This window comes from Triticum dicoccoides, chromosome 5A (assembly GCF_002162155.2).
Source record: "Triticum dicoccoides isolate Atlit2015 ecotype Zavitan chromosome 5A, WEW_v2.0, whole genome shotgun sequence".
Classification (NCBI taxonomy): Eukaryota; Viridiplantae; Streptophyta; class Magnoliopsida; order Poales; family Poaceae; genus Triticum; species Triticum dicoccoides.
Genome location: NC_041388.1, coordinates 360547187 through 360565250, shown reverse-complemented (window position 1 = coordinate 360565250; position 18064 = coordinate 360547187). Strand labels below are relative to the sequence as shown.

At 46.6% G+C, this 18064-nt stretch overlaps 1 protein-coding gene across 1 annotated transcript in view; it reads right to left on the bottom strand.

Moving 5' to 3' along the window:
• Positions 1–500, bottom strand: part of LOC119301517 (protein TIFY 6b-like) — a 3236-nt gene extending 2736 nt beyond the window's left edge. The window contains exon 1 of the mRNA XM_037578495.1: positions 116–500. Within this exon, the coding sequence (XP_037434392.1) occupies positions 116–227 (112 nt within the window). The 5' untranslated portion in view covers positions 228–500. The remainder of the gene's footprint in view (positions 1–115) is intronic.
• Positions 501–18064: the final 17564 nt, after the last annotated feature.

Sequence of the window (18064 nt, the reverse complement as noted above, 5' to 3'; positions counted from 1 at the left end):
ACTGGCGGGCGAGGGGCACGGGCATGGCGGCCTACGCTGTCAATCCCGAGATTCGTTACGCCGAACTGGCCGAACACGCCCAAATCGAGAAAGGGGGAGGGCAGTAGCATCATACCTGACTCCTTTCTGGCGGCGGCGTCCTCGGCGGCGGCGCGCTGGCGCTGCTGCTGCTGCTGCTGCAGCTGCAGCTGCTCGTGGCCTATGGTGCCCAGGAAGTCCCTCTCCATCCAGCCGGCTCGGGAAAGGAGGCCGCGGGTTTGCCTCCGATAGACGGGGGAATAAATGGATTTCGTCTCTCACTCCCCTCCCCTGAACCTTCCTTCCTCCCTCCTCTCACCCTCTCTCACTGCCAACACCGCCACTCCTCTGTGAACGAACGAACGAACGAACGATGACGGCGACGACGACGGTGCTCTCCACCTCTCTCCCAGCCTTGACCGCGCTATCTCCCCCCCTGCCTCTCGTATGTATACTGCTCCAGTACCTCTAGCCAAGCCTAGCCTCTAGGCGGTGTGCGTGCGTGCGCGCGCTTGTGGTGCCGCTAATCGCTTATTTATTTTCGGCCCAGGAGGTTAGATCGGGTGCGAGATGATTGATTATTATTAAATAAATAAATAAACAAAAGTGAGTAATCAAGCGAGAGGAAAGGTGTGGCGAGCACGGCGGTGGGCCACCGCGGTGAGCGGATCGGGGACGCCCTCCCATCTCGCGCGGGTCCCGCGGCCGCCTGCCCCGGCCCGGTCGCCCCCACGTGGTCGGGCACGAGCGCGTCCCGCACTGCCACTGACAGCCCGGTCAAACCCCCGCCCCCTGCCCCTGCCCCGCGCGTCGGTGAGAGCCGCCCGGCGCGGGTGGCCGCGCACAGGGCCCGTGGCGGCGGCTGCAGTGGCGACACGTGCATCCCCCGGCTGGGTCACACGAGCCGAATTACCAGGCCGTCGCTGACGCGATGGGCCCGCGGGATTCGCTGCGCGTGGGTCGCGGGGGAAGACCACGTGCTGCGCGTCGCGGGGGGCCCGGCGCCCGAGCTCGCGGTAGACTTTTGGGTTTATGGCTGGAATAATAATATAATAATAATAATAATCCCGTGATGTTCCTTCTTTTGCGTGTCTGATGATTAAAAAAACTGCGTCACGGGGTGGAGTGGGGTGGGGCTGGCGTGCTGCGCCGGTTTTGTTTATGTCTTGTGGCCATGGCCATGTGCCATGTGCGCGCCATGTTGTTTTTTCTTCTCTATGTGGTCATCTGCTTTTTCTTTTGAGCTAATGTGGTCATCTGCTGGACTTGTACGTACTATTCCTTGCTTAGGCTGCGGGATTTGTTTAGCGAAGTTTTATAGGTTCGGTGAGTAGATTAGAGAGATGGTGACGTTGCCTTTTCGGAAAGGAGACGGCCGTGCGTGGCCTTTCGAGGCGAGTTCGAGGGCCTTTCGTGGATTTTCAAATGAATTTGTTCTTCGTGGAGTAGCATTTTTTAGGAATCTATCGACGCAACATTTAGGTGATCTTTTTGATCAAATTTACAGCTTTTGTATGTCGGCTTAAAATGAGAGTTTTTTTGTATGGTCCACTTTGGAGTAAATATCAAATCAACATGAACCACGGACCGTGACCTATTGGATAGGAGTACTACTGGTAGTAGTACCAAATCATGGTGTGTTAACTCTTTTTGCCCCGAAATTATGGTTTCCTATTCAAACACGTCTTCTTGTCAATTCCTATGGTACTCGTAGCATCACTTGGTACACTGAGATAACTTTGTTTATCTCCCAAGTTTTTATGTGATGGACTATACTCTACTGTACTGGCACCCATGAAAAGTGAAACGATGACTAGATGGAGTACTTTCCTTAACATCATTTAGTGATACAAGCAGAGTCTTGTCAAACTTGTCCGAGACACTGTGCAAGATTCCCGTCTGCATCCCACGATTAAGTAGTAGTAGTAGTACTTTGTTAAATGTTAATCTAGGGAGATAAGGTACAGGCCATGTGGAGCTACCGGCTAGCAGTATTAGCAATAGTATACTCCACGCCACTCTACTAGGAGGAGGAGCAGTTAGCATGCTGATCGACCCTGTTGATTACTTTAACAAGGTGCTCATCGGTTGCGTAGTGGAGCAGTACTTAATTACTGTACATGATGCAGGTTTGTCTCCCTACGTGGCGACGCCCGGTTGCATTAGGGCGTGATGATAGCGGCTTAGCATTTAGCGTAAGCTTTGTTAAAGAGGCTTGTCCATCCTCCCATGCAGGATGCATGTGCTTTCTTCTCTGTGCGCGCCTAGATCTTAGAGTTGATGAACTGTCAAGCTTTTGTAGCCGCCTCCCAAGCAACATTTTAAGCCGGTCTTCTTCTTCGATCTTGACTGCCACTCTAGTTCCCAACTGTCAAGTATATGTAGCACTAATTAAACATGGAGTGATGAATCTGGTTGTTTTTGTACTGTCCTGTTTTAGGAAAAAGTGGTGCCAAAAGTAAGTTTCTTTCACAACATATGTGGCCCACGATATTATACTATTTTAAAAATATGAAATATGAATCAAGTTTTCAAAGTATTCACTTTGTTGTGAACTGGAGGGAGCGGGAGGGAGTAGTAACAATTAACCTATGGCTCACACTTTTTTGTTGTTGCGAGGAACGCGCACGGAATTTCACCGGTGTTGTTCCATCAAAACAAAGTACTAGAGTTAAATCTGGTAAACAAATTACAAAGATCTTCACCAATTTCTGTTTGGCCGCCAAATCAGCATGAGAGATGCTGCTTCTACGCTGTTTTGGAAAAAAGGTCGAACTCGTTTTGTAGGGTCTCCATGGATCTCACAATTAGGCGTGGGGCTAGCTCATACTCGAGTGCATGCCATGCATTGGCTACAATTCGTCGAGCTTCTCAATAAATATAAACATGACCACGAGCAGATAACCGAACCGAAATGAGGGCATCAAATCCGATTAGCTGGACGGAACATATATTCTATGCAAAACGCTGGGCCTAAGCTCCCATGCACACACACGCATCATGCGCCCCATGATTAAAAAGGAGGCATGCCATCCATGCACCCCCTCATCATTTGAATTTCAGCAACGATGCCATTGCCATGCGCCACATGCCACGAACCGGATTTGCGCCCACAGGTTTTGCACCCACGGGTTCGCGATTAAACAAATTGTGCGACTTGTGGAAAGAGATGTGGCCGCCAAATTAAAATTAAATGCGGTGCAGGGGCCAGTGGGTGCGATTGACCCCGCTTAAACAACGTGCCTAGAGATCCCAAATTGCTTAGCGTGATCCAGTATTAAACTCCCACTGTGGACTTCATATAATCAACCAGTAGTTGATTTAAATCAATATGTGTGTGTGTGTTTGGTTAACCAATTAGCAAGTCCACAGTCTGTGCAATACTTTTGAGTTGTTTTTGGCTATGTGGATGCTGGAAATATCAAGGACGTGCACTTGCAAATTAGTATATCGTTGAAGATAATGCTATTGAAACTTCTGGAACGCCCCGTATTAATTTGGTTTCCAGCTGATGCGCTGTGAGATTCTTGTAGGAAATTAATCGGCTTGGAGATTGTTTTGTTTGTCTATTCGCAGGTGGGCCGTGGGCGCTGGGTACAGTGCACAAACTAGATCGGGTGGCGCATGGGTGGCCAAAACGTTGTGAACAACTCCTGGGCACACACACAAGAGTATTATACGTAGCCTCATCTGATCTTCTATAGTCCTCACATGCTCGTACTCCTGCTCCATGAGCCCAATAAGAAACTACAAATGATGGATACTTCTTGATATGTATAAAGCATATGTGTGGAACGGTCTAGCACGAACCGCCAAATTATTCCAGAAAATGACAATAACCGATTTCTATACGGAAAGGTATACAATGTACATGTCCACATCGTTTTCTTCTGGAATCAATAATGAGATCTTGAAAATTTCGAGGGGTCACACCCACATGTATGCGTGTTGGGTGCTCCACAGATGCCATGTTTATTCATGCCTCCTAGCATACGGTGTCGTTTTTTTAATGCTGGTTTTTGGCCACATATGATGACACTTGTCGAGCTAGAGGGAGCCCATTTGAGGTCGCACACAATTCATATGTACTAGTATACCAGTTGCAGGGCAACCTAGTTGATTTCGAGCAACCTGGCCTAGGCTCAACTCAGCTTATAATAACATTCGAGCGGGTTCAAATCGATTTTTGTGGATCTTGAATTAATTTCAAGGTAAATAAGACGATAAAAATTCTATAGCGTAAGACCATTTTACAAGCTAGATACGCCGCTACAACAACATAGGAAAACATAAGATGTTGAACAAGATATTTAGCACACGACCACCTACCATACTAAGGCATAAATTTACTTCACATTTAATTAACTTTTCATGCTTGCTTGTAGATAAAATGGAAAAAAATCATGTACTCTTAGATGATAACATAGATTATCGATTTTCATTTAATATTTAACCGAATCATGTAATAAAATTCTGGTGCATCGAGCTATCGAGTTGAAATCGAGCGAGCTACTCTACTCTCATCTCAAGATCAACTCGTTTCCGATCAAACCATACAAACTGTTTATACTTCACTTAGTTTTTTCGAGTGAATATCAAGTCCGGCCAAAAAATGAGTTGATCTTGAACAACTCGCAAGCCCCGAGCTTTACTTGCATCCCTATATATCATATCATTCCGAGAACATATCTACATTGAATGTGACTTCAGGAGATAGGCATTTGACCCTCGACTCTGCTCATGAACCCCACGATTCCATCCCTCCCACCGTCCCCGGTAGATGCCGTTGGGCGGCCCTAGTGAGTGATCGCAACGACGGGGCGCGGGGTGGGAGGTAGTCATTCTGTTTCTTGTTTCCTCTTCCCATCATGTTTTATCCCTCCCCCACATTGCTCACAATTTTTCTTAGTCGACATCCTCCCCCATCGACGCCACCGCTCGTTGGTTTCCTAGTCACCTGTGGCGGTTGGTGTTGGGGAACGTAGTAATTTCAAAAAAATTCCTACGTACACGCAAGATCATGGTGATGCATAGCAACGAGAGGGGAGAGTGTTGTCTACGTACCCTCGTAGACCGGAAGCGGAAGCGTTAGCACAACGCGGTTGATGTAGTCGTACGTCTTCACGGCCCGACCGATCAAGCACCGAAACTATGACACCTCCGAGTTCTAGCACACGTTCAGCTCGATGACGATCCTCGGACTCTGATCCAGCAAAGTGTTGGGGAAGAGTTTCGTCAGCACGACGGCGTGGTGACGATCTTGATGTTCTACCGTCGCAGGGCTTCGCCTAAGCACCGCTACAATATTATCGAGGATTATGGTGGAGGGGGGCACCGCACACGGCTAAGAGAACGATCACGAAGATCAACTTGTGTGTCTAGAGGTGCCCCCTGCCCCTGTATATAAAGGAGCAAGGGGGAAGGCCGGCCGGCCCTTGAGGCGCGCCAAGGAGGGGGGAGTCCTCCTCCTAGTAGGAGTAGGACTCCCCTTTTCTAGTCCAACTAGGAAGAGGGAAGGGGGAAGGAAAGAGAGGGAGAGGGAGAGGGAAAGAGGGGTCGCGCCCCCCTCCCCTAGTCCAGTTCGGACTCCCCATGGGAGGGGGCGCGCCACCTCCTGGGCTGCTGCCCTCTCTCTCCCCTCAGGCCCACTAAGGCCCAATACTTCCCCGGGGGGTTCCGGTAACCCTTTCGGCACTTCGGTTTTCTCTGAAATCACCCGAAACACTTCCGGTGTTCGAATATAGCCGTCCAATATATCGATCTTTATGTCTCGACCATTTCGAGACTCCTCGTCATGTTCGTGATCATATCCGTGACTCCGAACAACCTTCGATACATCAAAATATATAAACTCATAATGAAACTATCATCGTGACTTTAAGCGTGCGGACCCTACGGGTTCGAGAACAATGTAGACATGACCGAGACACGTCTCCGGTCAATAACCAATAACGGAACCTAGATGCTCATATTGGTTCCCACATATTCTACGAAGATCTTTTATCGGTCAGACCGCATAACAACATACGTTGTTCCCTTTGTCATCGGTATGTTACTTGCCCGAGATTTGATCGTCGGTATCTCAATACCTAGTTCAATCTTGTTACCGGCAAGTCTCTTTACTCGTTCCGTAATACATCATCCCGCAACTAACTTATTAGTTGCAATGCTTGCAAGGCTTATGTGATGTGCATTACCGAGAGGGCCCAGAGATACCTCTCCGACAATCGGACTGACAAATCCTAATCTCGAAATACGCCAACCCAACAAGTACCTTTGGAGACACCTGTAGAGCACATTTATAATCACCCAGTTACGTTGTGACGTTTGGTAGCACACAAAGTGTTCCTCCGGTAAACGGGAGTTGCATAATCTCATAGTCATAGGAACATGTATAAGTCATGAAGAAAGCAATAGCAACAAACTAAACGATCAAGTGCTAAGCTAATGAAATGGGTCAAGTCAATCACATCATTCTCCTAATGATGTGATCCCGTTAATCAAATGACAACTCATGTCTATGGTTAGGAAACATAACCATCTTTGATCAACAAGCTAGTCAAGTAGAGGCATACTAGTGACACTCTGTTTGTCTATGTATTCACACATGTATTATGTTTCCGGTTAATACAATTCTAGCATGAATAATAAACATTTACCATGATATAAGGAAATAAATAATAACTTTATTATTGCCTCTAGGGCACATTTCCTTCAGTCTCCCACTTGCACTAAAGTCAATAATCTAGATTACACAATAATGATTCTAACACCCATGGAGCCTTGGTGCTGATCATGTTTTGCTCGTGGAAGAGGCTTAGTCAGCGGGTCTGCAACATTCAGATCCGTATGTATCTTGCAAATTTCTATGTCTCCACTTGGACTAAATCCCGAATGGAATTGAAGCGTCTCTTGATATGCTTGGTTCTCTTGTGAAATCTGGATTCCTTTGCCAAGGCAATTGCACCAGTATTGTCACAAAAGATTTTCATTGGACCCAATGCACTAGGTATGACACCTAAATCGGATATGAACTCCTTCATCCAGACTCCTTCATTTGCTGCTTCCGAAGCAGCTATGTACACTGCTTCACATGTAGATCCCGCCACGACGCTTTGTTTAGAACTACACCAACTGACAGCTCCACCGTTCAGTAAAAACACGTATCCGGTTTGCGATTTAGAATCGTCCGGATCAGTGTCAAAGCTTGCATCAACATAACCATTTACTATGAGCTCTTTGTCACCTCCATATATGAGAAACATATCCTTAGTCCTTTTCAGGTATTTCAGGATGTTCTTGACCGCTGTCCAGTGATCCACTCCTGGTTTACTTTGGTACCTCCCTGCTAGACTTATAGCAAGGCACACATCAGGTCTGGTACACAGCATTGCATACATGATAGAGCCTATGGCTGAAGCATAGGGAACATCTTTCATTTTCTCTCTATCTTCTGCGGTGGTCGGACAATGAGTCTTACTCAATTTCACACCTTGTAACACAGGCAAGAACCCTTTCTTTGCTTGATCCATTTTGAACTTCTTCAAAACCTTGTCAAGGTATGTGCTTTGTGAAAGTCCAATTAAGCGTCTTGATCTATCTCTATAGATCTTAATGCCCAATATGTAAGCAGCTTCACCGAGGTCTTTCATTTAAAAACTCTTATTCAAGTATCCCTTTATGCTATTCAGAAATTCTATATCATTTCCAATCAATAATATGTCATCCACATATAATATCAGAAATGCTACAGAGCTCCCACTCACTTTCTTGTAAATACAGGCTTCTCCAAAAGTCTGTACAAAACCAAATGCTTTGATCACACTATCAAAGCGTTTATTCCAACTCCAAGAGGCTTGCATCAGTCCATAAATGGATCGCTGGAGCTTGCACACTTTGTTATCTCCCTTTGGATCGACAAAACCTTCTGGTTTGCATCATATACAACTCCTCTTCCAGAAATCCATTCAGGAATGCAGTTTTGACATCCATTTGCCAAATTTCATAATCATAAAATGCGGCAATTGCTAACATGATTCGGACAGACTTAAGCATCGCTACGGGTGAGAAGGTCTCATCGTAGTCAATCCCTTGAACTTGTCGAAAACCTTTTGCAACAAGTCGAGCTTTATAGACAGTAACATTACTTCTTGAAGATCCATTTATTCTCAATTGCTTGCCGATCAACGGGCAACTCAACCAAAGTCCACACTTTGTTCTCATACATGGATCCCATCTCAGATTTCATGGCTTATAGCCATTTTGCGGAATCTGGGCTCACCATCGCTTCTTCATAGTTCGTAGGTTCATCATGATCTAGTAACATGACTTCCAGAACAGGATTACCGTACCACTCTGGTGCGGATCTTACTCTGGTTGATCTACGAGGTTCGGTAGTAACTTGATCTGAAGTTTCATGATCATTATCATTAGCTTCCTCACTAATTGGTGTAGGTGTCACAGAAACCGGTTTCTGTGATGAATTACTTTCCAATAAGGGAGTAGATACAGTTACCTCATCAAGTTCTACTTTTCTCCCACTCACTTCTTTCGAGAGAAACTCCTTCTGTAGAAAAACTCTGAATTTAGCAACATAAGTCTTGCCTTCGGATCTGTGATAGAAGGTGTACCCAACAGTCTCCTTTGGGTATCCTATGAAGACACATTTCTCCGATTTGGATTCGAGCTTATCAGGTTGAAGCTTTTTCACATAAGCATCGCAGCCCCAAACTTTCAGAAACAACAACTTTGCTTTCTTGCCAAACCACAGTTCATAAGGCGTCGTCTCAACGGTTTTCGATGGTGTCCTATTTAACGTGAATGCAGCCGTCTCTAAAGCATAACCCCAAAATGATAACGGTAAATCAGTAAGAGACATCATAGATCACACCATGTCTAATAAAGTACGATTACGACGTCCGGACACACCATTACGCTGTGGTGTTCCGGGTGGCGTGAGTTGCGAAACTATTCCGCATTGTTTCAAATGTAGACCAAACTTGTAACTCAAATATTCTCCTCCACGATCAGATCGTAGAAACTTTATTTTCTTGTTACGATGATTTTCAGCTTCACTCTGAAATTCTTTGAACTTTTCAAATGTTTCAGACTTATGTTTCATTAAGTAGATATACCCATATCTGCTTAAATCATCTGTGAAGGTGAGAAAATAACGATATCCGCCACAAGCCTCAACATTCATTGGACCACATACATCTGTATGTATGATTTCCAACAAATCCGTTGCTCTCTCCATAGTACCGAAGAACGGTGTTTTAGTCATCTTACCCATGAGGCACGGTTCGCAAGTACCAAGTGATTCGTAATCAAGTGGTTTCAAAAGTCCATCAGTATGGAGTTTGTTCATGCGCTTTATACCGATATGACCTAAACGGCAGTGCCACAGATAAGTTGCACTATCATTATCAACTCTGCATCTTTTGATTTTAACATTATGAATATGTGTATCACTACTATCGAGATTCATCAAAAATAGACCACTCTTCAAGGGTGCATGACCATAAAAGATATTACTCATATAAATAGAACAACCATTATTCTCTGATTTAAATGAATAACCGTCTCGCATCAAACAAGATCCAGATATAATGTTCATGCTCAATGCTGGCACCAAATAACAATTATTTAGGTCTAATACTAATCCCGAAGGTAGATGTAGAGGTAGCGTGCCGACCGCGATCACATCGACTTTGGAACCATTTCCCACGCGCATCGTCACCTCGTCCTTAGCCAATCTTCGCTTGATCTGTAGCCCCTGTTTCGAGTTGCAAATGTTAGCAACAGAACCAGTATCAAATACCCAGGTGCTACTGTGAGCATTAGTAAGGTACACATCAATAACATGTATATCACATATACCTTTGTTCACTTTGCCATCCTTCTTATCCGCCAAATGCTTGGGGCAGTTCCGCTTCCAGTGACCAGTCTGCTTGCAGTAGAAGCACTCAGTTTCAGGCTTAGATCCAGACTTGGGTTTCTTCTCCTGAGCAGCAACTTGTTTGTTGTTCTTTTTGAAGTTCCCTTTCTTCTTCCCTTTGCCATTTTTCTTGAAACTGGTGGTCTTATTGACCATCAACACTTGATGCTCCTTCTTGATTTCTACCTCCGCGGCTTTTAGCATTAGGAAGAGCTCAGGAATAGTCTTATTCATCCCTTGCATATTATAGTTCATCACGAAGCTTTTGTAGCTTGGAGGCAGTGATTGAAGAACTCTGTCAATGACACTATCAACAGGAAGATTAACCCCCAGTTGAGTCAAGTGATTATGATACCCAGACATTTTGAGTATATGTTCACTGACAGGACTATTCTCCTCCATCTTGCAGCTATAGAACTTATTGGAGACTTCATATCTCTCAATCCGGGCATTTGCTTGAAATATTAACTTCAACTCCTGGAACATCTCATATGCTCCATGACGTTCAAAACGTCGTTGAAGACTCGGTTCTAAGCCGTAAAGCATGGCACACTGAACTATCGAGTAGTCATCAGCTTTGTTCTGCCAGACGTTCATAACATCTGGTGTTGCTCCTGCAGCAGGCTTGGCACTTAGCGGTGCTTCCAGGACGTAATTCTTCTGTGCAGCAATCAGGATAATCTTCAAGTTACGGACCCATTCCGTGTAATTGCTACCATTATCTTTCAACTTTGCTTTCTCAAGGAACGCATTAAAATTCAACGAAACAACATCACGAGCCATCTATCTACAATCAAACATAGACAAGCAAAATACTATCAGGTACTAAGTTCATGATAAATTTAAGTTCAATTAATCATATTACTTAAGAACTCCCACTTAGAAAGATATCCCTCTAATCCTCTAAGTGATCACGTGATCCAAATCAACTAAACCATGTCTGATCATCACGTGAGATGGAGTAGTATCAATGGTGAACATCAATATGTTGATCATATCTACTATATGATTCACGCTCGACCTTTCGGTCTCCGTGTTCCGAGGCCATATCTGTTATATGCTAGGCTCGTCAAGTTAAACCTGAGTATTCCGCGTGTGCAACTATTTTGCACCCGTTGTATTTGAACGTAGAGCCTATCACACCCGATCATCATGTGGTGTCTCAGCACGAAGAACTTTCGCAACGGTGCATACTCAGGGAGAACACTTATACTTTGATAATTTAGTGAGGGATCATCTTATACTGCTACCGTCAATCAAAGCAAGATAAGATGCATAAAAGATAAACATCACATGCAATCAATATAAGTGATGCGATATGGCCATCATCATCTTGTACTTGTGATCTCCATCTCCGAAGTACCGTCATGATCACCATCGTCACTGGCGCGACACCTCGATCTCCATCGTAGCATCGTTGTCGTCTCGCCAATCTTATGCTTCCACGACTATCGCTACCGCTTAGTGATAAAGTAAAGCATTACAGCGCGATTGTATTGCATACAATAAAGCGACAACCATATGGCTCCTGCCAGTTGCCGATAACTCGGTTACAAAACATGATCATCTCATACAATAAAATTTAGCATCGTGTCTTGACCATATCACATCACAACATGCCCTGCAAAAACAAGTTAGACTTCCTCTACTTTGTTGTTGCAAGTTTTACGTGGCCGCTACGGGCTTAGCACGAACCGTTCTTACCTACGCATCAAAACCACAACGAGAGTTTTTCAAGTTGGTGCTGTTTTAACCTTCGCAAGGACCGGGCGTAGCCACACTCGATTCAACTAAAGTTGGAGAAACTGACACCCTCCAGCCACCTATGTGTAAAGCACGTCGGTAGAACCAGTCTCGCATAAGCGTACGCGTAATGTCGGTCCGGGCCACTTCATCCAACAATACCGCTGAACCAAAGTATGACATGCTGGTAAGCAATATGACTTATATCGCCCATAACTCACTTGTGTTCTACTCGTGCACAACATCAACGCATAAAACCTAGACTCGGATGCCACTGTTGGGGAACATAGTAATTTCAAAAAAAAAATCCTACGTACACGCAAGATCATGGTGATGCATAGCAACGAGAGGGGAGAGTGTTGTCTACGTACCCTCGTAGACCGGAAGCGGAAGCGTTAGCACAACGCGGTTGATGTAGTCGTACGTCTTCACGGCCCGACCGATCAAGCACCGAAACTACGACACCTCCGAGTTCTAGCACACGTTCAGCTCGATGACGATCCCCGGACTCCGATCCAGCAAAGTGTCGGGGAAGAGTTCCATCAGCACGACGGCATGGTGACGATCTTGATGTTCTACCATCGCAAGGCTTCGCCTAAGCACCGCTACAATATTATCGAGGATTATGGTGGAGGGGGGCACCGCACACGGCTAAGAGAACGACCACGAAGATCAACTTATGTGTCTAGAGGTGCCCCCCTGCCCCTGTATATAAAGGAGCAAGGGGGGGAGGCCGGCCGGCCCTTGAGGCGCGCCAAGGAGGGGGGAGTCCTCCTCCTAGTAGGAGTAGGACTCCCCTTTTCTAGTCCAACTAGGAAGAGGGAAGGGGGAAGGAAAGAGAGGGAGAGGGAGAGGGAAAGAGGGGCCGCGCCCCCTCCCCTAGTCCAATTTGGACTCCCCATGGGAGGGGGCGCGCCACCTCCTCGGCTGCTGCCCTCTCTCTCCCCTCAGGCCCACTAAGGGCCAATACTTCCCCGGGGGGTTCCGGTAACCCTTCCGGCACTCCGGTTTTCTCCAAAATCACTCGAAACACTTTCGGTGTCCGAATATAGCCATCCAATATATCGATCTTTATGTCTCGACCATTTCGAGACTCCTCGTCATGTCCGTGATCATATCCGGGACTCCGAACAACCTTCAGTACATCAAAATATATAAACTCATAATGAAACTGTCATCGTGACTTTAAGCGTGCGGACCCTACGGGTTCGAGAACAATGTAGACATGACCGAGACACGTCTCTGGTCAATAACCAATAGCGGAACCTGGATGCTCATATTGGCTCCCACATATTCTAGGAAGATCTTTTATCGGTCAGACCGCATAACAACATACGTTGTTCCCTTTGTCATCGTTATGTTACTTGCCCGAGATTTGGTCGTCGGTATCTCAATACCTAGTTCAATCTTGTTACCGGCAAGTCTCTTTACTCGTTCTGTAATACATCATCCCGCAACTAACTTATTAGTTGCAATGCTTGCAAGACTTTTGTGATGTGCATTATCGACAGGGCCCAGAGATACCTCTCCGACAATCGGAGTGACAAATCCTAATCTCGAAATACGCCAACCCAACAAGTACCTTTGGAGACACCTGTAGAGCACATTTATAATCACCCAGTTACGTTGTGACATTTGGTAGCACACAAAGTGTTCCTTCGGTAAACGGGAGTTGCATAATCTCATAGTCATAGGAACATGTATAAGTCACGAAGAAAGCAATAGCAACAAACTAAACGATCAAGTGCTAAGCTAACGAAATGGGTCAAGTCAATCACATCATTCTCTTAATGATGTGATCCCGTTAATCAAATGACAACTCATGTCTATGGTTAGGAAACATAACCATCTTTGATCAACGAGCTAGTCAAGTAGAGGCATATTAGTGACACTCTGTTTGTCTATATATTCACACGTGTATTATGTTTCCGGTTAATACAATTCTAGCATGAATAATAAACATTTACCATGATATAAGGAAATAAATAATAACTTTATTATTGCCTCTAGGGCATATTTCCTTCAGTTGGTTGCGTCGTCGCTAAGCCTAGTTTGGTCACTGTGACTGTGCTTTGGATGGGCTTCGGCTCATGGTTGTTCACTCGCACAACGGTTGTTTCTCTGGGTCGTCCAGGCGAGCCTCCCAATCCTTGCCCTCCCCGATGTGTCGCTCGGCCCCACTCACTCGTTATCTGCCATATTTGGTAGTAGTTCCACTGGATATAGCCCATCCACCTCATGTCGGCTCGTCTACAGCCAGTCGGAACACTTGGTCATTGGTCGTGTTCTAGCTTGTAGCCATGTGCTTGTTGGTTGTGGACCTTGTTGTAGGCTTCGTCCTTGGTCCTCCTGTGCACCCTCCTCCCCATCACCTCGACTGGTGCATGTTCCCACATATGGCATTCCCTCTGCGACCTATGTGTGGACAGGTTCGGCTGCTTCGGGTTGGTGGCCTCGTTGCTCGGGATGTTGCGTCTATGATCATGCAAGTGGTGCAGTCTCAAGGTTGGTGGTACATTCGTCCCAACAGTGTCGTGCTTCTGCCATTGCAGTCGTAGTCACCATGTTGTTGACATTGGGGCTATGTTGTAGTTGACTATGTTATGGTTGTTGGAGCAGATGATTCTTGCTTTTATGGCTTGTGTTGTATATTTTCGTTCTAGCCTAGGCCGGGGTTGGTCATCTTCGAGTCGTGGATCGCCGACTATTAGATCAACTCTCCTTAGTCATTTAAGTTTTTCTCCAATTGTGTTTGTTCTGCTTGTATGGGTCATGCCTTTCTTTAGCGTTGTATCATCTTCTTTCTCGAAGAATTGACATGCAACTCTCGTGTATGGTTTAGAAGGAAAAAAAACTGCATCATACACGCTTCCATGCCAAAATCACAGTGTTTGACCCTTTTTGATATTTAGCACGAAATGACTTTTACTAAAAACTTTCACCCGATCTGACCATTAGAAACGCCCAACATCCTGACGTTGTAATTGCACTATGCAACGTAAGGGGCAATGGTGTTGCCCCGAGCTGCCCCGTACTAGCACCAGTCACCATTGTAGTGGGGGCAGCGATTGAGACTATGGCATTACCCAAGGGTGCAACGTCGGAAACTTTGGCGTTTTTCGGTACAGCAACAACGCCGGTGACTTGCACCTTGCAAAAAAGGGTCATATCATTGCTAAAGTTTTTAGCAGGGGATTTTTTGCGCCAAGCTTAGTCCAAAGGGTCAAAAATAGTGATTTTGGCCGTGCTTACATGCCAAGGCAGCATAACAAACTAGTCATCGATCAAAAAAAATAATGAATTAATCAACCTTTACAAAAACCGATAAACAAAATTGGCAAATCCAGATGTAGCAGACAATTCTTAAATATATGCGTAGCACACTATATCGAGAACATATCTACGTCACACGGTGCTTGAGTCTTAACTGAAACTCCTTAACCAGAGCCCGAAAGAGATTTAACTCCTTTCGCCAAAAAAAAAGGAAGAGATTTAACTCCAATCATTTTGGCTACTAGACGTCGACATACCGGCCGCGCGTGGCATGTGAACCCTGCGTGCACAGTACACCCAGCCGCACCGAGACGGACGGGTCGTTGCGGTGTGGCGCATCCGGGGCGTACGATGGATCGGAACTGCGGTTGGGCCATCGCGTACGCGTGTGGTTGCGCCCCCGTCGTCCTGCGAGCACCCGATGGATGGATCAGCGCTGAGACATATCCACAGATTCCGGCGTGACAGCAGCCGCCGGTACGGGTCGATGGCCATGTGTTTGCGCTGCCTCGCCCAAGCCATGTGTCCATATCCGTCCACCCGTCGCTCGCCCTCCCCAATGATATCAGCATGGCGTGCCGGATTTATTAACGATCTCGTACAAGTGGGGCCTTTCTTCTTTTTTTATGTTTCCCGTTCAAACGAGTGGACTACGTGAAGTTGCGTCTTGCGCGCGTGCTTGTGATATTCTTGAAAGTCACGTTTTTTTAATCATTTTCTCGACTTTTCAGTGTATTTGGCAAATTGGCATTGCATGCTTTTCAAAAGTATTGGCGCGTACTGTTTCTCTCACCAAGAACAAACTGCACGATACGATTTTTTTTTTCGAATACTCGATGCTTAGCACTAATTGCTCTAGGATTGTTAGTACAACTCGGTCGTGATAAATTGATGCTCTAGGAGTAGCGGTTGAGCATTTATTAGGGAATCATGACTGACAAATCGAGATCTCCTCGAGGTTAACACCCGTGGTACAATGCGCCAGCGATGTTCACGTGGTAGATAGAAAAGGGAAAACAAAACCTGCCAGTCTGACAGCGGCCTCTCACCGGACGGGCCCACCACGCTCCCGGACGGTACGGCGCCACGTGACGGTCACTGAGCCATGTCTTCCCATATCAGGCAAGGTACTCTGTTTCTGATATAGCACTACATACTTTAATCATTTTCCTTTATTCCATTATTATAAGAACGCATCTGCATAAGTTTTTTCCCTCTCTCTCGCGAGCTAGGCAGCTTTGCTTGCTTACCACGTTTTTTTAAGAAGACAAGCTTTGCTTGCCCATACGTGCCACAGTGACAGTACCGAGGAATAACTTGTTACGTAGGTGCTGTTTGGTTCTGGATCTAGCATTATGGCATTTTATCACACATTTTTGTTAAACTTGTCTAAGATTAGTTTATGAAAACGAGAGCCGTAAGTTGGCAAGTCTAAAAGAATCTTGCCACATTTTTTGTATGTATGCCATGTGGGGTTTAAGTATGGCTTGCCTAATGTATGGCTTGAACCAAGCATTCATCTAAGTTAGTCAAACTTGCCTAACCTTAGGTGTGGCAATCTTTGACAAAGTTAGTCACAAACCAAACAACCTCGTAGTGTTTGCTCCTACGTGTCCCTGTTCGTCCAGAGGTCCTAAGAGCATCTCCAGCCGCGCACCCAACAGGCCCCCAGGTGACTTTTTACCCACATGCGCCGAAAAAAAGCCCAGTCGCGCCCCCAAGACACCAAAATCCGCCGACTTGGCCGTTTTTGGGCCCGGCGATCGCAGGCCGAACCCGGTGCACTGGGGGCACTCGGGCTCCGACACAAGGGAAAAGCACGCCTGGCCCACACCATCGGGCGAAAAGTCAAGCCAATCGTCGAGATTCGCCTCCCACCCCCCGCGTGCTCGGCCGCCACCTTGCCGATCCCGGCCCCACCCACCACCGCTAGATAGGCCGTTCCCCACCGAAAAAAGAGAAGAGGTTTCGCTGCGACAGCCTCTCCACCGTCGCCTGGGCGATTTTTCCGGCATTCTGGCCGCGTAGGGGCAGATTACCGGCGAGTGTGCACCCACCATGCCCGCAAGGTGTTCAATGATTTACCTGCTCGGCAATGGACTCGGACGACGAGGAGCCGCTCGCCGCGCTGCTGGAGGAGGAAGCCGATGCCGACGTCCATGAAGAGAAACATCTCATGGTCCTCGCCTGTGATAGCCTGGCTTACTAGGGATGCTAGACTACTCATATCAATAAGGAATTCCTTATTTTTTGGAGGCCCATTCGGATAGAACTCCAAAATTAAGCGTGCTCAGCTTGGAGTAATTTCAGAATGGGCAGCCGACCGAGAAGTTGCTCTCGGGTGCGCATGTGTGAGGACAAAGTGCGCAAAAAAGACTAGTATTGATTTGTGGGGCCAGTCTAGATCCCGCTAGGAGTAACGACCACCGGCGGGTGTGTCCGAGGCGTTACAAGTTGGTATCAGAGCCGACTCTCGCAGTTACACGGATGTTTGCGGACATGTGTGCGGTCATGTTGTGCATGATGTTTGTGACCCGTCGTGGCACACGACATGGCACATGTGCCAGACTGGAAGCACAGATGTTTGTGCCAAGAGGGAACGTTCCTGTGGCCCGACAAGGACGTCGGTTCCTCTGAGTGGGGGTGTATGTGATTGCCTGGCTTACTAGGGATGATAGACTACTCATATCAATAAGGAATTCCTTCTTTTCCGAAGGCCCATTCAGACAAAACTCCAAAGTTAAGCGTGCTCAGCTTGGAGTAATTTCAGGATGGGTGACCAACCGGCAAGTTGCTTCCAGGTGCGCATGAGTGAGGACAAAGTGCGCAGAAAAGACTAGTATTGATCTGTGGGGCCAGTCTAGATCCCGCTAGGAGTAACGACCACCGGCGGGTGGTGTGTCCGGGGCGTTACATCGCCGCCCTCGCTGTCCTGCTCGCGAGCAATGAAAAGCCGCGACGAGGGGGCTCGGCGCCGGGGCAGATGAAAGCAAAGAACCAACATCGTTTGGAAGGCTACTGCATGCTCTACTCCGACTACTTTGCCGACGCTCCACTGCACGGCGACAAAGTATTTCGGCGCCGTTATCGGAT